General features: G+C 54.5%; 2 protein-coding genes across 2 annotated transcripts; both read left to right on the forward strand.

Annotated features, from left to right (window-relative positions):
- The first annotated feature begins 1,509 nt into the window (after positions 1–1,509).
- CSUI_001275 (zinc c3hc4 type (ring finger) protein) lies at positions 1,510–13,581 on the forward strand. Its single transcript, XM_068061481.1, has 7 exons — positions 1,510–5,155; positions 5,652–5,749; positions 6,322–7,044; positions 8,268–8,356; positions 9,234–9,288; positions 9,673–9,793; positions 10,685–13,581. The coding sequence occupies exons 3-7, from the start codon at positions 6,822–6,824 to the stop codon at positions 12,342–12,344; spliced, it is 2,148 nt and encodes a 715-aa protein (XP_067926542.1). The 5' UTR covers positions 1,510–5,155; positions 5,652–5,749; positions 6,322–6,821; the 3' UTR covers positions 12,345–13,581.
- Positions 13,582–15,625: 2,044 nt separating this feature from the next.
- Positions 15,626–19,766, forward strand: CSUI_001276 (uncharacterized protein). Its single transcript, XM_068061482.1, has 3 exons — positions 15,626–17,794; positions 18,667–18,744; positions 19,585–19,766. Exon 1 carries the CDS (start codon positions 16,555–16,557, stop codon positions 16,918–16,920), a length of 366 nt encoding a protein of 121 aa, XP_067926543.1. The 5' UTR covers positions 15,626–16,554; the 3' UTR covers positions 16,921–17,794; positions 18,667–18,744; positions 19,585–19,766.
- The last annotated feature ends 5 nt before the right edge of the window (positions 19,767–19,771 follow it).

The raw sequence follows: 19,771 nt of genomic DNA on the forward strand, positions 1-19,771 counted from the left end.
ACTGTATCCTAATACAAACAATGAGCAGCGTTGCCTGTTGCCGCTGGCCTGCTGCTCTGAGCATAGTACAGGGCCAGTCGCGCGGCAGTGCTGTTTACTCGATGAACACTGTCGGTGTGACCCAGTTCGAGGTCGAGCTGCATCACCCCGAGCCGGTGGCGAAGTCGCCGTAATACGCGACACCCCCCCCAGCTTGGATGGCTTCGCACTGCTCATTCTCTCAGCCACTGGAGAGGGTTGGAGCTCAGTTCAGCGAGGTCGGATTCGCGTTTCCCGATTCCCCGACTTAAGGCCACTGCCCAGCAGGGCTTTCGTCCGCTGACTCACTGCGCTGTAACGGTGGTCGACGTTGGAGAGGTGCAGGGTCTCAGTGCTGGCCCACTAGAGCGCGTCTGAGCGAAGGGTGAGCTCCTCCAGAGTAGGGTACCACGGATATGCACTACATTGGTAGGTGGCGCAGCACGTGGCGCGGGGTAGGCGGGGCGGTATCAGGAACGCTCCGATAGTTGCTTACGGCGTATCCCGAAAGCCGAGCCCCTAGCTACACGGTTGGAGAAACCGGATGAAATGATGCCTGCCTGCGTGCAAGTACCGGCGTTTCATTGGGAGCGCTGTCAGCTGGTCTGCACCGGTCAGACAGAGCGCGGACGCCGCGCTACAAGCGTTGACACTTCAAACCTTGCGACTACGGACAGTCGTGTCTCTCATGATTCGTAGGCTGCAGCTTACGGGACAGCCGCAGTAGCGAACTCTCCGGCAGACCCGCTTCCTCCGACAACCCAATCGTCGGAGAGTTGCCATCCCCGGGGCGCCTGGCCCGGCTGCGTGGAAGTGTCCGGCCTCGGATAGTCGCAGCGTTGGTAGAAGTTTCGTCCGGAAGTGCCACCCGACCTGTCATTCATTGGGTGGGGCAGCCGATTCGGGAAGGACTTTGCTGTCGGACAGGAGCTTTTTTCGAATGCTACGCACAGCAACTCGATCATTGGGCACGTTTGAACTATTTGGTGTCGTCGGCAAATTCGACAGTAATGTCCATCGGCTGTTACCAGCTCTCGCGGGAAGCCTTCTCCCCGGATCTACTGTACAACCAGCGGCCATGAGGGCTTTGTCAGCGTCACCAAGTTTCCACCAGTGCCGTGTGCGACAAAGCCATAACGGTTCACTGCTTGACAAGCTGAAGCCTGCAGCCAAGCAGAGGGCCCAGGCTACAGGCTGGTGCTGAGTCCCCAAAGTGTTCCTCTCTAGGAGCCCCCACAGCGTCGCATCGCCATGGCTTACTGAAGTGCTGTTGCTGCTCTGTGGACCGTACCACCCCCGTATAGACAGGCTGGGTACCGTTTGGCATTTCATTGTACAATAGCTGGCTCTACTTGCGGATCAGAACGTGTACACACTCAGAGCCTGCGACCAAAGAGCCAGGACGGGACATTGTCCGCACTTGTTCATATGCAAGTGGATGCCGAAGTCCTGGGAGCGTCTGTGGCTTGGCCCGCGGAGGTCAGTGTAGGCTGCCCTTGGAGGCAAGCCGCAAAGCAAACATGACGAATGGGTGGTAGGCACGCTGAAGGTATACTTCTCAAGGACGCATGGGGACATTGTTCCATCTCTTATACGGTCTCGTAAGCACAGAGCGTCCTTCTCGCCCTGTACTTCATTGTTGGCGCAAGGCGTAGGATCGTCGAGACCGGTCGGAGCCAGTAACTCGACTACCCGTGTCCAGTGTATCCGACCAGCCACCACCGGGCCCGCCTAACTGGCTATGCCCCCTCCGGCAGCGGGAGGGCCTTGGGAGGATCAACCGAGACGACCACTGTACGCCTAAGAGTTTTTTGACGAAATGAAAGCCTGCCGGCTTGCTTTGCCCCGCAAAAAGACCTGCAATCGACCAGGAAAGTCATACTGGAGAAGCCTCCTCGCTCGCCGTTTGCCAGCCTCCACGTGGCTCGCCCGGCGACTGCAAGCCCGTCCTGGCTTGCCTTCAACGGCGGTAGCTCGCGCAAACTTTCACACGACTCAAAGCGAAGGGCTCTCGCAACCCTTACTTTTCCTTGAGATCGTCTTCCCTATTCAGGTATGATTTCCCGGTTTTTTTTCATTCCGTACTTCCCCCGGCCTAGGAGTCAGACCTCGCTTTCTCACCCCCTTGTGCGCGGTCGAGTCTTCCATCCCCGACAAGTCAACATTTTTCCGAAGGCGGGGTCTTGGTGCATTCTTCAATGACTTCTCTTCCCTGACATACAATCACCTCCTTACCCTGTTTTTGTTCTTAAGGCATAACTTCCAGCAGGACATTTTTTCCCCTTACGCGGTCCTTCAGGGGAACCATGCCCCGACGTGTGCCGTCAACGGCACACAAGGCGACCGATGGCTTACAGCCACATGTCGGATTTAAAGATGTTCCTAGACCTCCTTCATTTGATCTAGGCCAGGCGTCCCAGTATAAAGGCTGCCGCGGGAGTGGGGTAGCCAAGGGGGGGAGCCACAGTGACTTCTTTCCCTAATTTCACTTCTGAGCGGCCCAGTGCGAGAGTTGAAGTTGTCGGTGAAGGCAGCCGGCCTGCGCTTGAGCAAGTCCTCACAAGTTTGTTTCGTGGGACAAGGGCGTCAAAGGAGCTAGCTGGACATCCTGGTGACGCGCTGACCGAGACCCCCTCGACGTCCTGGTGGGGTATCCATATAAAGACTTACGCAAGAGCGCCACCTAGTATGTTCTATCAGAGGGGCTTCTTTCGTTCAGGTTCAGCCCTTCGTGCCAGATGCATGAAGAGCGCGTCCGGTGCGCCCAAGCAAGTGCCTCGTCCTTTCGCGTTTACTTACAGACCACAGTTCCTGTGGGATTGTGCACTCCCCTGTCTGATGTCGGCGCACCGGTTTACCCGTCTTTTATACCTCATTTCGTAATATCACCAAGGACCTCGGCGCTCCCGCGTAGGGCCAGCGCCATTTTGTGTAACGGCCAGTGCGAATCTTGTTGGACGCTGGTGATGTTCAACCGGAGAAGCGGGAATACACGAAAGTTATCTCCTAGGATCGTTGACAACTCGGGGTTTCAACGGAGCCAGCCATTCGTGGCATCCTGCTGCATCTTCAACCGCGGTACCTAGAATCTCCTAGACTCTGCGACTGTTGTCCTTTTATCCGCCAGTGCCATGATTTCTCTTAGTGCGTAACGGCGTGGACATAGCACTCCGGAGCACTCCTCAGATGTCTATTAAGGCTCAGTCGTCTATGAGATAGAATTTCCATGAAAAATGCCAGTGCCTTCTGCGTCGGTTCTCGACTTGACAGGGGCTCGTTCCCCGGAGGTCGCGGCTGTCCGGACTTCAGCTGCAGAACCCTCGGGTCCCCTAGCGCTCGAACAAGGCGCGACGGCAGCCACAGCTGCTCTTACTGGAGCTTCTTCAGGTGCAACAGCTCAAACAGTGGTCTCCTCTCCGGATTCTTCACCCGCTCCTCCAGCTCGTGAAAACTGGACTGTGTCTTCTTCACAGTCCTCTTCTGTGCTGCCGCAGCTTTCCGCTATTTTCCGTGGTCTGCCCCTCTCCGCCGTTGCTTCAGCCCGTCGTCTTTGGTCAGGCTTACCATCAGATGGTCCTCAGCGAGAGCCGACTCGTAGGGAAATTGAAGAGAGCGGTCCTGACGAGGCAGCATGGGACACCAGAGGCGAGAAATATTCGGGTATCCGCACTTTGGCCATCCTAGTATTCGGCCTTCTACCTCTTCTCTGGGAAATCCAGCTGCTTTTCCCCAGCCTAGCGGGGCTCCTGGAGATGAAGACGTGGGTCTACGTACATCACAGCTTGAACGAGAACGCTCTCAGAGAGAGCATTGTGCTGCCGCTACCTACTTCGGATGTATCATTCGCGATTCAGCGTGCCAGCCGTCTTCGGGAGAGAGAGGCTGAAGAAAGACAAGAAAACAGAAAGACTGCGGAAGCCCAGGCAAAGTCTCGAAGGGCCGGAGCGGCAACGAGGAGACTCCAGCAAACTGGCGGCAATCCAGGGATTGCCAGACAGCATGACAGACCATGGGCCGACATGCACGCGCAGAGACCGGCAAAAACAAGTGAGGAACAGCCTGGTGCGGCTGCCGCGTTTCCTTTGCTTCTCTTTCCCCGAAGCAGTGGCGAGAGCTCTCTATATGAGCAGTTGAGAGCCTGGCATTCAATGCAAAAGGAAAAAGAAGCACTCGAGAAAAAGGCCACCGCCGATGCACCGCTGGGTGTGGAGGAAACAGCGTTTTCTGGAAAGGACATACAAGCGTCGCAAGTAGCCACGCCACCCATTGATTATACTCCCCAGAGTGCTTCCCAACCTCAATACTCCCCTTCAGAAGCGTCCCCTTTCCTTTTTCTCCTTTCAGTGGGCGCACCTCTGTGCGCTTCATGCAGGTCTCTCGTCTTTCCTATGTGTTCACCTGCCTCCACTCGCGGGCCGGGACTTCCTGCCCTCCCGTCACAAGCCTGGGCGTCCTCGGGTACTCCGCTCGAGTCACAGACTGTCGCTGGCAACTCGGAGAAACGCTCACCGTCTTTCCGCTCTGGTTCCTCTCAGTATCCCCCTGCACCCCCGAAAGGGCCATCTATTGCTAGCCTGCGCTCTGGGTCTGCCTATGATCTTGCTGTTCTTCCATCATCTACCTTACCATCGCAGCCTCTGGAAGAAGAACCGAGCTATCCGCTGGGGCAGCGGGTTGGGGCTGACGTCGCTGCTGGACGGAAAGACCCCGGCTTGAGCGAGTCGCTTACTTCGGCGGATCCCCTGGTTAAGAGACTGCACACAGGGCTTCTGGCAGTCCAGAGTGTTGCCTTTTACCTCCACGACTTTGCCTATTCTCCGTCTGTCTCTTCACGTGCTGAGAGTTCTGTTTCCATTACTCCCCCTTTTCAAGCGTTTTCCGCCATCCCTCCTTGTTATGATTCGCCTTCCAGAGAAGTGTTTTTCTTCAAGGTGGATGCGGCAAACTTCAATGTGACGCCTCCTCTTTTGCTGATCTACGCTTCTCTTGTGGTCATCATGATCCGCTGGCTTCTTCTTGCCATCCGATCCGCGGGAGAAGCCTTGCTTCTCCGGAGCGATCTAGACTCCGAGGGGAATCTGTTCTCTTTAGCGACGGTGTCCAAGCCGTTGCGGATCGTCGGTGCCTTCTCAGTGTGGTGAGTCACTCGCCAAACACAGGCAGATTGTCGGACGGCTCTCGGCGGACGTGGCTGGTTCTGTGGAGCGTATAGACACGGGTAGGGGAAACGGTTGCAACTGGAGACTGGTACAGTGCCAATGAAAACGGCGTTTCGAAAGACAGAAGACGCAAGAAGAGGACGATGCATCGAATTGGCTGCCTGTGCAGGTCAGCAGTAGGATACGTAGCCTGGGACGTTGAGCCTTCCCCCTGGGAGGCAATGCGTGGTCATGGGCTTCCCCGTGTAAGCTGCCTGCGTTTTGAGTCAGTAGCGGTCTGGACTGCGTGAGTGTCGGGTAGAGGTACGTCGCTAGCTGGAGAGTGCCAAGGCGTGTGGAGTGTCATTGCTGGTTCCTGTTCTTCGGGCGAGCTTGTTGCACAAGCACTTCTGCTTAGGTATCTCGTTATGTACGGGGGGCGTGACCCTCCTCAGTCCCCTCACGCCTAGAATCTTTTCCGGTTTTCTGCCTCAGGTCTTTGGCCTTCTGCCTCCTCCCGTATGGTCTTGCTGCGAACGAAGGCTGCATGCGCGGTACACTACAAAATACGGACATTCCTATCCCACTATTTTGTAAGATGAAGTACTGCGCCTCTGTCGCTGGGTTGCTTGTTTGACGTTCATACGCATTCGAATCTGATCTATTCAGACGCAGCGTACCAACGCGTGACGTAGCGCGCTCACTGTTTGCTGAACTTACAATTCCAGCAGTCCTGCGCTTTCGGCAGCCTCGATTACAGCAATCTAGAGTCTCAGCGCTGGTCGCCGTGCGCGGGTCTAGGTCGATCGCCGAACCGCGTTTCCATCTGACAATTGCGTATGCGGTCTGTATCGCGTTCTGCACCAGGCAAAAAGTATTCAGTTGTCTCCTTCTTGCAAATTGGCCGGTTCTTTTTACGAATATACGGACACAGATGCCTAAGTTGCTCTCTGTCCGCGGGCGTTGTTCGCCCCTCCTCGCGTAGCACACCCCTCTGCTTACGGCCACTTACCAGGCTTGAGTAATGGTCTGCCTGCTGTTTTGCGCAACTATCCAGCAACCCGCTGGGTAAGCTGCTCAGCGCCTGCGCCTGAGTGGTGGCGACGATGGCTATGGTCCCGTCTCTGCCCCAGTTTCGTCCATGACGTCGACTTGCTCTCTCCAGAGTATCTAGTTCCCACGGCCTTGTTCTTGCTAACTGCAGATGCCTATTTCCAGTACTCCATCTGGTTTGCCCTCATCCTCGCTGTCGGGTCCCTGCGCCTCTCCGCACATTTCAAGCGCCGAGCAGCAGAAGTCCCTGCAGAGCAGTCTCTGCGGAACGTAGATCAGGCGCTTTCGTCCCCTCTCGTGCTTCAAGGAGTCGCTGCGTTGCAAGCCGCGCCTGGCGTGTCTCCCCACGCCGTTCCAGACGCAGAGCTGAGGTCGCGCGCAGGAGTCTCGGCAGCAGCTGCAGATTTAGAGGATCTAAATCGTCAGTCAGAAGAAGAGACATCACATCCACTTTCCTCCGTAGAGGTTCATGCCCTGACCGAAGTGAGAGTCCAGGAGTCTTTGGCGGAAGATGGTCCTGCCCCAGGGACGCACGTCCGAAGTGCACTAGGTGGGGAAAGGAGAGGCGGGCACGAGAGGCCAAGAAGTAGAAGCGTATCGCTGGTTCCAGGAATGAACTTGCATGCTCGCAGGCAGGTGGTGGTGGGGGGAACAGTTCCTCGAGGGTCTGCCAGTCGAGAATTTTCACAGGGCATGCTGCTACGGATGGGCTACAGGCTTTGCGTACATAGGCTTCGCAGACGCGCCCGCGTGGTTTGGGAAGCGCTGGATTGGCGAAGGGAGCAGATTCTGGCTTCCCGCTACCACCTCTATCACGAGATTTGCTCTGCTGGAGGTAAGTGTGAGCGGAGCTATCGATTCTGAGAGGACCATGCATTCGGCTTCGGCAGGCGAGTCAGGGTTCCGTGGGTTTCCTCGGGGTCGGGGCATCCCCTTCATTACTTGCTCGTGTGGACTGACGTACCCGGAAGAAGTCCCTTCCTAAGCGATTGCAGTTTTTCCTTCCAGCGGGAAAGCAATTCACCCTCCGAGAGATAGACCGTGGTGCGCCTTGTGGAAGGTAGCCTAGTTCTCACACATGGAGAAGCTGTTGTCCAGTTTCTGTCGATGCTTCGAAGGCTCTACATGTCGACTTTAGTTCCTGTGCGGACAACTGCGATCCGCATGAGCTGTTCGTCTGTGTAAGGCTCTAGAAATGCTGTCCTGTGCAAGAAGAATACTCAACGCAAATTGAGGGCGTAGGCGTTCGTAACTTTCTCTACAAGGATTCAGGAGCTAGTTGGCCCGCCGGCGCCTGCACGTACGGCACAGATTCGTGGTCCGTGACAGAGAAGCGCTACCCCACCATGCTCGTCATGCACATAAGTCATCGAAGCAATGCTTGGCTCGCGGTCTTCGGTTGCATGGTACTTCACCATCGATGGATGCACGGGCGGTTTTGGAGCCGCTCGCAGGCCGACAGTGTCCCAATTCGAAGGTTGACAACATGCGCTGCAGACTCACTCTTTTTTCCTGTTTCGCTGCAGCTTTCTTTTTTTTCATCCATACCGTCTCCGGTGCGTTGGTGGTACTCCTCGGTAAGCCGGCTTTCTGGCATGAAACATCCCTACTCTATGCTCCTCCGTTGAACTCTGTTTGAACCTATGCGCCTACGGCTAATAGAACTGTCGGCGCAGTGTATGACCCCCAGCTCTGTCCATTGCGTTTCCATACCTTCTGTGTCGTGCTGGCTTCTTCCATCAACCGCTGGCGGAGAGTTCGGTAGTCTCCACTGGTTCTTTCCTTCTGTCGTAAAGGAGCACACTGCATGCTTTCTTTCCGTACAGAGAAGAGCAGACAGCATTCAGGGGTGCCCCTCGCGTGGCAGGTGCTCGCGTGCGGTTGAGACACCGGGAATCTGTACAGCAAAGCACCACACTTGGAGCCGCAGAAATGTCGGGCGTGCGCACGTAATACCTGGATAGGCAAGTCCGCTGCACGGATCTGTTACATCTAGTGAGGAGGAAAGACCGACCCCTTGTGTTTGTTGCCCTGAGTGCGTGCGTGCGGCCCGCTTAGGTCAAGGCCAGCCTTGGATGAAGGCAGTCTGGCTTCACATTCTCTGCATGTTTCTGGAAGCGTGGACGCGACACCAAATTGCCAAGGCAGTAAGACTGTCTCCAGCGAAGGCACAGTTGCAATCTAACAGTATTATGCCGCGTGGCGACCAGAGGAGGAAAAGAGGGGGAACCGTGTATAGCACTTGTTTACCGGAGTTCATGAAACTGTGTGCTTGTCCAAACATCCAAGCCGTGTTCTTCCCGCTGTCTGCGTTCCTTCCTCGTGCCTGAACGCGAGGGACTCTAAAGAAGGAACAGGGCTGGAAGACCCTTTCTTTCAGTCTCTTTCAAATACCTAGCGCAATTGCCAACCCGCAGTTATGTCGTGTTCTCTACAACAAGCTGTGACACAGGCAGCTGCCATCACTCTAGAGGATTCGTCACTACATCCTGCTCTGTAGGAAGCTCGGATAGTCGATACGCCTTCAGGGCCTGATGCGGACGTGACGACCGTCGACCCCGTACGTGCCTCATGCGTCCGCCGGCTGTGTGTGAATGAGCCGTGGTATACAATACATAGTGCAAGTGAACGCTGCGCGAACATGCTCTTCCTCACCATGATGTGTGAGGTGAATCCGTGTGACCAGTCCAAGGCCAATCTTCCTGCGCCGTACAGTTGGAAAGATGAAGCAGTTTTATTGTTGGCAGCTTCTACGATATAGACCTACGTTAGCGGGCGAGCACTCAGATGAGAATGTCGCAGGTTGTGTCAGTGACCCATGCCAGAGTGTGGAGTCCAACGGGTGTGCGACGCCGGCGTTGAGTTCTCCATTTTTCTTAGCCGTGTTCGCACTTCAGCCCTACTTTGCGTGACAAAAGTCCCTAAAGGGTAACGGAAGAAAGACGAGCCGTGCGCACTCGCTTTCTCCCGTGGCGGACAAGCTTCTGATGCTTGTACTCTTGTTTCCCTTCTGCGCTGTACCAGGAGGAGCGTGTGCAGCGCACCAGGCGTGCAGAGGCCCCCGCGGCGCCAGCTAACCGTAAGTCTCTCACTGCGTCTGTTTAGTCCAAATCCTGTTTCTCTACGAAAGGGGAACTCTACAACAACTTTCCTTCGCGCAAGTCTCTACGGCCACCTACGTGGATAAGGACTACGCTGTTCAGAACAGTGCTGGCTTTCTCGCCTTCCTGACTTGATCATTAGTTCCCGGCACTCCAGAAACCCAGGTGCCGACGTCGCAAGCTGGAAGGGACGATTTCGTATACAGGGTTCTGCGCGACTACAGCCGCGATCGTGAGGCAGTTGTATTGTAGCTCAGCTTCCAGTGTATCGATCGACTTGCAAAAAGGGGCTTCTCAAAAACCAGGGTACCCTAAGGTCTGCTAAGCACGCGTGTCCACTTTCTTGGTTGGGCCTGTCGCAGGCGGTTCACCCTCGCTGAGCCGAAGATGGCTTCAGCGTGGAGGTGGCAGCTGGGAGTACGCGCTAGTCGACGAGCCCCAAGATCGTTACTTGCTCAAACAGATGAGCTCCACTTACTTCAGGTAACTATCACAAATCCGGAGTGTCTTCCTGCTCAAGAACTGGTTTTCTTGATAGGACGTGTATGTCCGAGTGCGTATACATACTAATCGGGAAACCCTCCAACGCGTGTCATTCGCATAGAGACGCAGCAGCACAGTACTGTAGGTGCTCCAAAGCTGGGGCGAGATGACAGGCAGGGTGCGGAGCAGTCTCTGCGTCTGCAGGTGAGTAAGTGGGTAGACAAGAGAGCTGACGCCGGATAAGATGGTGTTCGTCGCGAGCCAAAGCAGTTTGCGAGCGCAAGGCTGAGCCCTGGCGGGGGGTATTCGTCTTTTCGATGAGGGCATCGTGGCCGCTTTTGCCGGTCTCACGGACGTTAGTTCGGAGTCGAGATCATTGGAGCCTGCATGTGCGCGTGGAGAAGCGCTTTGCTTTGCAGCAGGTGTGTCTGTACTTCTCCTCCCTGGTGGCCAGACACGCGCCCCTGGAACTTTGTTTGCCGTCGGCGTGTTTCCCTGTCTAATTTGCGTGCCTCTTTCGCGTGCCACATGTTTTCTTTTTTTTCTGTCCTTGGTTTTCCGAAGCAGTACGAAGTCCGCTGTATGTAAAGGGGCGCAAGCATTAAGAAAGAGAGACAGGGAAATTGTCGTTGTGGTTCTGCTGCTTGATAAGCCACAAATCTATAAAACTGCTGTACGCAGGCGTGTTCATATTCCAGTTGGGGCGTCTAGCCCAGGCGAGGTTACCCTTGGCGCGCGAGGAAAGGCGCTTGTATTTAGCAGCGGATCCATGCAGAGACGGTCTGACTATCGTTTCCTAAAGGTATCAGATCTAGTTCAGGAGCCAGTCCTCTCTGTCCGTGTTTGCACGTTGGAAGGCGGTTCAGCTGTGCTCGTTCTCTTTCCTTCCAGCATTGCGGGACAATTTCTCGTCGACAAGGTCACGTCGAGTTCGGTGGCCGCCTCCTTCTGCCGTTCCTGCCTTTCCGCATCCTCTGATCACGTGCATGAATCTTCTCCGTCAGCCCCGCCCCCTAGAGCGGACGTACTAGGGCCGATACGCACAGGCGGCTCTTCAGCTGATGGGGGGGCTTTTTTTTCTCGTGCTCCGTTGATGCCTGCGGATACTCCGCTCCTCGGTGTCACCGCTAGGGAGTCTGGTGAAGGTCTCCAAGACAGCGTTCACGAGCTATCACCACCAAACGGTGCAGGCAGCAGTAGCGGCAGCTGTACCCTCGAGAGTCAAGGCAGCGCTTCCGCTTGCGGGACAGGTCTTCCCCGATTTTCCCGCGTGCACACAAATACTGACAGGGGTTCTCTGGATCTCGAGGGAGAAAGTGCTGCTAGAGGGGAAGCTTCATGTTCTACCTCACTGCCAGACAAGCCTCTGCTTATCCCTGGGATTGCTAGCGGAACAGAAAGAAGAATGTCAGCGGACGTGCTTTCACCAGGGGGGCTCCAGACAACAGACCACGAGACAGCCACCGGATACGGTGCTCTCCGCAATGAGGTTAGCAGACAGTCACGTTCTCGGGGCAGATATGCTGACGTGGAAAGAGAAACTTTCGGTCCTCTGTCTCCGGAGGGAGAACCGCGGGGTGGGAACGTAGACTGCCATAGCTGCTGGACGGGTGCTAACAGTGGTCGCGAGGCGTTGGGCAGTTCGGAAGCGGCGGTTAGCGTTGAGGAAGTTGATACCCATGAGGGAAAAAGATCAAGGGATCTCCACTGTGAGCGGCATGACAGCAAAGCGTTGCACAACTGTCGATCACCTGGAGAGGTAGGCCGAGAGGAAGTGCAGAACGAAACAGCACAGCGTAGGACCGGGGGAGAGGGAGGTGGGGGAGAAGCTTCATATGAAAACACAGGACGAGATCACAGTGATACGGGGGTGCCGGATGGTAAGGAGTGGGATAGCATCCAACTGCATGCGCATTGTGGCACGTACCGGTCTTCTTGTCCCTCTCACCTCAGCACGTTATCTACTTCTACCTTCTCGTCTGCTAATACCGTTTGCTCTCCGTCATCCTTCTCGGAATGCTCTTCTTCCTCCACATCTTCCCCACCACTATCATCCCCTGTGCATTCCAGTTCGCCGGGCACCACTGTCACTTGCTTCAAGACGGAGACAGAGCATGCAGTTTGCGAGCTCTGCGCTGAGGCAGACCCAGACGCGGTGCTACTACCGTGCGGTCACGGAGGTGTGTGTGAAGCCTGTGCCAGACTCATAGTAGAGAAAGAGCATCAGCGTGCACGGTCCTCGGGCGGACTCCGTGCTCTCCTGGGTCGTGATACCTCTCCTGCTTCTGGTTTCGCCGGCTCTCTTCCGGGACAGGCCACATCTCTCAGGACTCCCACATCGGCGTCAAGTCGCCAACGTGGAGACAGCAGATTCTTTCCTCTTCAGCTGCCGAGGTGCCCGTTTTGCCGCCAAGCTGTGCAACGCGTGGTCAAACTCGATGCTGCGTGTCAAACGCAGTCCGGCTGCATCTCAGCTTACACTGCGTTGGTAATTATGGATGAACAGGGAGAGAGGAGGAGAAACTGGAAATTCAATTCTGGCAGAAGATGAGACAAGGGATGGCTCTCCATGCAATGTTATGACCGGCTCTTGGGTCTCGATTTTCGTGGTCCTTTGTTCTCCGTTTGCACCTCGTAAGGACAGTGAGAAAGGTACATTCCTTCTGTAACTGGAAACTCAAAAATCTCATAGATTGGGGTCCGAGTATCTCTTTTGACGTGCGTTTTGCTTCGGGTTGAGAGAGCTGCCCCGCCGCCGGAGTGACAGAACCTTTAACATGTTGGTAGACTACTCTAGACCTAACGGTGAACGAATGAGCGTCAGGTCCTTTCGTGTCTTCACGAGACCGATAATGATGTTTCCCGGATCCCGGAGTGGGGGAGCGGGTCAAATGTCACTAGTTCGCGGGAGAGCACGGTCACACTGATCCGTCCCGCCATAGGGAAAGCGGACGTGCCTGTTTTCCTGTGTCTCGTTGGTGGCTCTGCTCTGTCTCCGATTTCAAGACGACTTGCTTCAACTACTGGGATCTCTTGCTAACAGTACGACAGTGCCCTCATGTCTATTTAAGTGTCCTGGCAAATGCCACCCTGTACAGGTTGAGTTTGTCCCAGTTCCGCATCGGCCTCGAAGAAACCCAGCGCTATTGAGGTCCTGTCGCCTCCGTGCTTCTTCGGCGTATCTGCCGAGACCTGTGCTCGAGTGTGTCTGGGAACGAGCACGACGGCTCCCCCGCCCGCGCTGCTTGACTTTGAGTCTACTAGATTTGATGTTACTCGCCTTTTTCTCCACTATCAACAGCCACTATGTAGCTAAGCGCTTTCTACACTTGTACGCCTCTCTGTGGATGCTTGTGTATGTAGCGACGCATTCCGCTTATATACCTCTGGGTATCCTCACAGGGCAACGCGGTAGTATTTCAGAGGATGACCTTTTGAATCTCTGTGGAGGGCTCGAACGCCGACGTACTAGATTCCTCGAGTTGCTCACATCGAATGTTCATCTTGGTTTCTTCGAACAGCAGAGAGTTAGCTGCATCTGCTCTGCTGCTTTTTTTGCCCGGCCCAGTATTGGAGAGCTCGAACTGTCTTCGATGCCTGTGTTGCTTCTCGCGTCCCGCCGCATACGCAAACAGAATGTCTTCCCCCCTATGGCCGTCTGGATGTTCGTTGGACTGAACGATGGCCAGTTGTGTCCTCACTCCTGTGTCGAAGATTGCACCTGTTGTGCAACCGTGCCTCTACACCGACGGTTTCCGTCCGGTGTCCCCGTTTGGTGATCGCAGCCGAATCTTCGTTGAAAAACATATTTCTTAACCTACACTCTCAAGCGCCATGCTGCAGCGTTGATGTGGCCAAAGAAGCAGCCTAGGCAGAGTAGCCCTGTGGTCTTGTCGCGGTACCGATTTTTTTTTGCGGCTTGTGTATCCGGACAACGGAAGCCGCCATATCGGACAGAGACCGGGCAGCATTGCAATGAGGCTCTGCACGGCTGCGTCTTAGCACATCATGGTCCAGCGTAGTGTGTTCGTTGTTTACCAGCCGGCGCTTCGCAAGCAGCTGGCGACGAATTTCGTCGTGCTAGTACATTAATACTTATTTACTGGTGCCAGTTTCAGTACGGGCGTATGTCCAACTATACAGTATCATGTTTCCAGCAAAAATTTTGTTAAGAAGGAAATATTCAAGTTCCTCTAAAAAACATATAAAGTCGGAGTGTGGCGTCGTCCGGTAGCGCTTCTATTTTGGGAATAGAAAGTCATGGATTCAAATCCTGTCATTCCGAAAATTGAATATTGATAATCTAAGTTTTTAAACAGGCTTTTATATTAAGTAAAGCAAGCAGTTTGGGGAGAAAATAAACAAGGTACAATTTCTGTATTTTCAACTCAGTTATTAGAGAAACAAAAGTCGAGGCACCATCCGAGATTCCGGATGAGTGCGCGTGGAGTGCCCCAGCCCGGCATGCGCGCCCCAGAACTCAAAGCATGGTTACGGCAGTCTTTGCGATTTTTGCGGGGATTCAGGATAACGAAGGGCGCCACCCAGCTGAACGCATTAGCGTCGGGCGCCAGATGTTCACTGCAGGACGGGGTCGGCGGAAGAAAATCCTTTTGTTTCAGGTCAAAATTCCACTCTCCGTGACCTACGGGCCAGCCAGTGCTGCTTGGTCTCTCAAACATTACGGGTTCGTCTCGTGCTGAGCAGGGCAGTCCCGTTAGCTGTTTTGGCGTAGCCTCCAGTTCTCGGAAGTGGATTAGCTTCAGTACTTACCACCACACTACGCAGTGCATCACGATGAGAGTAAATTGTGAGGCGGGCAGTGAGAGCTAGGAGCTGGTCTACGGCACCCTGACTGAAGATCACAGTCCCTGAGGTGGCAGCAACACGGGATGCAGCTCCTTCTAGATGGCAGTGCCAGGCCGGAACCTCCTCGCCCCTAGAATGCCGTGTTGGTCAGCTTCTCTCGTAGGAAGGAAAAAGAAAAGCGTCATCGGTACCGCTATGCCCTCCAGACACCTGCTCACGATACCAATTTGACATGGGCATTCCAGTTATCGTTATCCAGTACTAGGATGCCTGTCGCTGATCAGGCGATCATAAACCCTGAACATGGGTTTAGGGTGACAGGAAAGACGCTGTGTGCGAGCAAGTGATTGAACGTTGCTCTCTGGCGCAGGCCATGAGGTGGCTGGCCTGGGAGATGTGGAATGCTGGGACTACGAAAGTCCGGGCGGGCCGAGCAGGACCACCGTGCGTCCGACTGCCCAGAACAGGCATCGCAAGTAGGCAGTAACGATCGTGCCACTGTAAACAACGAGTCTAGAAAGCCAGCCGAGGAACTGCCAACGGTACCGGAATTACAGGAACAACTTGTCGAATTGAGCGACGTACGTTACCGCCCTCCCGCGTGGCGGATCCAGAGAGAGATAACATCCCATACCGCCACACTACCACGCAGGCTTCCAACGTCTCCCCCAAATTGCTACAACTTGTCGAACGAACACCCGAGACAAGCGATCACCACGGCGGGCTTCCTGGAGCGCTCCTATACACACCACACTTTCCTGGCGGTGACATTTTGTCCCTCGGGGCTTGGACTCAGAAGCTGGGAACCCGTCAGATCCACCAGGGCATACATTCGTGCGTCGCTCGCCGTGACGATGTAGCCTCACCTGTTCTCCCAATTCGGCGGTGCAGTGGCATATCTGCTCGACCACCATGTTCTCTCGCAGTGAGCGGAGGAACGCATGTAGCATGCTAACGGAAGGTGTTGGGTCCACAGTGGATCGATATTCAGAAGCAGACCCTCCAATATGGTTCCACTTGCATGGACGCGTAGGTGACCCCAGCACCCCTGCTGTTATCACTGGGAGCGGGCCGGTCCTCCAGCGCTTCCGCTCAACACACCGTTCCAGTCCCGCTCCGGCCGAACACGTCTCCTATCTCGGCCACGCGTAAAGAACGACAGCAGCGCTTAAGCTCAACGGCTTTTCTGAACTCGAAGACTTTTTCTCTGGGTTTTTTCTCGTTTTGCTGTGCACGTCGGAAGCTGGTGAGAAGCAGGCGGAGGTAGCAGCCCTGTGGCCTGCTCGGTCCCTACACACTGCGGAATGCAAGAGTGTTGTGCTCGGCACCGCTGTAGGGGTTTTTGTGTTTGTACATGGTACTTCGTAGTTTCCCGCTGGTCGCTCAGAGGTAGGACGCAGAGTCCAGATCCTAAAGCTCCGTACGCTCGAGCGGCCTGTCTCGTCTCCGTTATCCTATCAGGGCAGTGAAGAAACTGATCCGGTGTCCAGCTTGTGTCAGCGTGACAAAAACTTCCTTCGCTTTCACGGACTCTTTTTGCCGTGGTTTCGTGCGCGCAGCGGTTGCGGGAAAAGTTAGGCTTGAGTGGCTGTCAGCGTACGAGCCCGCATTAGTGGGACACATTACGGACACCTTCCCAGCTTTCAATACGCTGCTTCCACTTCGCCGCACGCGCAGGATTTTTTCTCCCGTTAGATGGCTTCTGAGCTGCGGCATCCGGAGCACGGTCTACACTGTTTTTTCCGGGGGTGTCCTCTTCGTCGGCGGACTGCGCCGTTCTTCTTGGTGTCACATTGCCCTAACTCCCGTGCCATTCACGGTGATTTCCTGCATCTTCTCTCCTGCCTCCACATTAGCTTCTTTTGCTCTCTCCCCTCATCATATTGTCCCGCGGATGCACTGCGGTACCTAATGGTTTTCCTACCTTCTGTGTGTAGCGGGACGCTGGCTAGATGTCAGTATCTTTTCTCAGCGGGGTTTCGCCTGAAAGCCACTACTGCGCCGGGACGGGGCAACCGCTCTTACACGACATCACAACCGCAGCACAGCAGCAGTTGAACTCCCTGCCGTGGCTGTTTGTAGCTTTCATAAATCTGGTTGGGGCGTGCACTCTCCGCTGCCCTCTGGGTGGTTCTCCCTCCGCGGACACCTTGGTCTGTTTCAGTGTTGGAACAGTTCGTAACTCTAGTTCTTTCATAGCGGCTTCTCCCTCTTTCACTCTTGTCCTTGAACGCTTGTCTCGCTCCCTTTTGTGTGTGGCTCTGTCCTCTCTTTTTTTTTTTAAGACTGAATTTTTTCGGTTCTTCTTGTTCACATGAAAGCTGCAGGGTTCTACACTCCGTTGTCCACGGACTCACGGGTTCCTTCGGGGGGTATATAAGTCGCTCCGCAGGACTCGAGTCCCAGCTTTTCTTTTCTCTGACAAGAAACGATGGACAGGGGAAGCGCGGAGCGTTTCTTCGTGCCCAGCCGTGTCCGCGTGTAACGGTCAGACAATCCTTCTCCGTAGTGAATAGAGCTGTGTTTGTCCAGCGCCATTGTTGCTTCGCGTGTCTTTTCTTTTGAGGCTCATTGTGATCTTTGAGGGAAGACGCGGAAGTCATTCATTACGTAGGACTTTGGGTGACTTCCCAGGTCAAGGATCTTTGCGAGACAAATCACCGCCGCTCCGCTGGTAACTGCACCGACCATCTCAGCAGGTGGACAATTATTAGCGTAGACAGGGAGCTGCCGCCGAAAACTGTGACGCGGAAACCGCTGTTGAAGAAAGAACGTTTCCATGCTCTGCTTCACTTCGGTGATGTCAGCAGTATCCGAGATTCTAGCTTCCGCAAAAGAAAGAAATCCGAGCGCCTTCGTCTTCGTTTCGTCACTTCACTCAGTCGTCATCTTATTCTCATTGTCGTTTGGGTCTTCGCGGGTTGCGGCGCCAGTTCCTTTTTTGTTCGGGTTTGCCTGTCGACAATCTTCCACAGCTGGACGCCGTCGCAGCTGTGACGAGAAGGCGTCGGGACTGTGTGGCGCCACTGCCGGGTGGCGTGTCCTTGGTTGCATTGTGTGCTCGTCCCGGTGTAGCCCTGTCTTCAGTTCGCCAGGATGTTGACAGCTCATGCGTCGATTTCGGCCCAGCTTCAGCCCCAGCTGGCGGCCGTACTACCCCTTAGTGACTGCTTGCTTCTTCTTGCGCTAAAGGTGATCACGGTAGCACTCTCGATTGGTCGATGATTGCATCAGCCAACCTTCTGGAGTCTCGGAGGATGGTTTTCTTTTCTGTACCTCTCTGTAGTCCACTCTGTTTCGTATCAGTCACTTTTGTGAGGAGATCATTTTCGAAAGCACATCACGTTACGAACCTTTCTCCTCTTAAGGGGCAAGTTGCTCTCCACACTCGTTCTTTGTCTTCACAAGGATTCTCAGAAGGGCGTGCCAATGCAAGGCGTCATCACTCAACTGTAAAACACTTCTTCAGTTAGACAGGACATTACTAGTTCGAAGTGTACGGTATAACTTTCTCAGGACATTGGGGAACCAGCCGTTTGCAGTTGGCTTTCTTTTTCATGTCTTTCCCCGTGCACCGTGATTGCAGTGCGGTTTCGCCGAGCCACTTACACATTCTGTCCGACTAGGTCCGAGGTGGCGCATTAGCGCTGATCATAACGACTCAGAGAGGTCTTGCATTCCTTAGTATTGCCAAAACTCCGAGGGAAAACCGGGTAGACACAGGAGAACTATGAGACTTGGAGGGACACAAGGAAGCGACGTGTGCGTTGTCTAACATGTATTCGTGACGGTACGAGAGAAGCCAAGGTCACTCAACTCAAGAGGGAGCTCCTGTTACGGGGGGAGCGCAAGAGCGACACAGGGTGTGTTAGAAGTCGATTGACTCTTTCCTCCTTTCTCTGTTGGGCAGCATGCACTTCGTGTCCACCGGGCTTCCCACCAGACTCTACGTCGTCCGGTCTGTTGTTGACGTGAGTAACAAGTACCTTTCTGCAGTACTCATCGGTCGGCAGAGAACGTACTCGTTCTTTTCTCGTTGAGACGTTCCCTGCTGTTCTTTGTAGGATGCATTAACTCGCCTTTCTTCGCAAGCCTTCATCAGACACGATGTTGCTCAGACCATCGCCGCAGTCGCTCAGCAAGTGAGCGCCATCTTCTCGCTTTCTTTTCCCTTTGGAGATTGCAGTGTCGAGGATTTCTTTAGCGATTGTAATTTGGCGGTCTTCTTGTGCACCGGCGCGAAGCAGGCTCGATGGTGTGAACGTCGATGGATGCGCGTGTTAGGCCTGCGTATCCCGGGACTTAGCATGTGCTAAACATGCCTTTTTGTCTTAGCACCTCGGAGCATTACCGCATACTTTCTCACCATCTGGGTAGAGGTGTACATATGCTACCCGAACGATATTTGCTGTTCAATCTATGATCTTAGCAATGGGTTGTATATCTATTCTAGGTGGATTGGTTTGGGCACATCACGATGACAGTAGGAGTCGAAGAAGAAACGCGACCATATATCTCTGCTGTAACGATTATGATTTCCCGGAGTGACGCTTCGTTCTCCGGTCGGACCACTTCGGTTTGTTCGGGAGACTTCGTCCTACCTGCAGGCGAAGCACGATATTCCCTCAGAAGTTCGTGGCCCACCCAAGTGCTTGCGATTCTCGTTCGCCATTTTGGAGGAAGGCTGCTTCGGTGCGGAAGTGATAAGACTCAGCCCTAGCTGAGCTTTCCAGATGAAGGGACCTGCGTTGTTTGGTCGCGTCCTGCCGCGGGGAACTGTTGAAGGCAGTAACGGCTGCTTCATGAGACCTCAAAATGGTCAAGCTGAATATGTGTGTGGTACTCAGCTACAAGTGACATGTATATACCTGTACCTGTGTCAGGCATATATACACACATGCGTGTCTCTCTGCTACGCTGGCGAATCTTCGGTCCTTTGTGCTCTTCGTGTCTTGTGTTTCTATCCGTTGTGTTGTTCAAAGGAGCTGATTGCTCATCTGATACGAGGTGCGGCGTCACTTCCATCAATTTGCTTAACAGGGCGACTGACGCTGTACCGTCACCGTCAGCAGCACTGGCTTCTGGTGCTGAAAAGCGTCCACGGGGCAACTCTTTCGGTGCCTGCCTTGTCTCGGCCTCCGGGTTCCCACTACAGTTCAGAGAGTGCTG

The sequence above is a fragment of the Cystoisospora suis genome, assembly GCF_002600585.1.
Source record: "Cystoisospora suis strain Wien I chromosome Unknown contig_501, whole genome shotgun sequence".
NCBI lineage: Eukaryota > Apicomplexa > Conoidasida > Eucoccidiorida > Sarcocystidae > Cystoisospora > Cystoisospora suis.

Excerpts from the sequence above, each read along its gene's own strand:
- CSUI_001275 (XM_068061481.1), top strand. The coding sequence starts at position 6,822 with ATGAACTTGCATGCTCGCAGGCAGGTGGTGGTGGGGGGAACAGTTCCT. Across the intron at positions 7,045-8,267 it reads CGAGATTTGCTCTGCTGGAG|GTCAAGGCCAGCCTTGGATG; the intron begins GTAAGTGTGAGC and ends CGGCCCGCTTAG. Across the intron at positions 8,357-9,233 it reads GACACCAAATTGCCAAGGCA|GAGGAGCGTGTGCAGCGCAC; the intron begins GTAAGACTGTCT and ends GCGCTGTACCAG.
- CSUI_001276 (XM_068061482.1), top strand. The coding sequence starts at position 16,555 with ATGTCAGTATCTTTTCTCAGCGGGGTTTCGCCTGAAAGCCACTACTGC.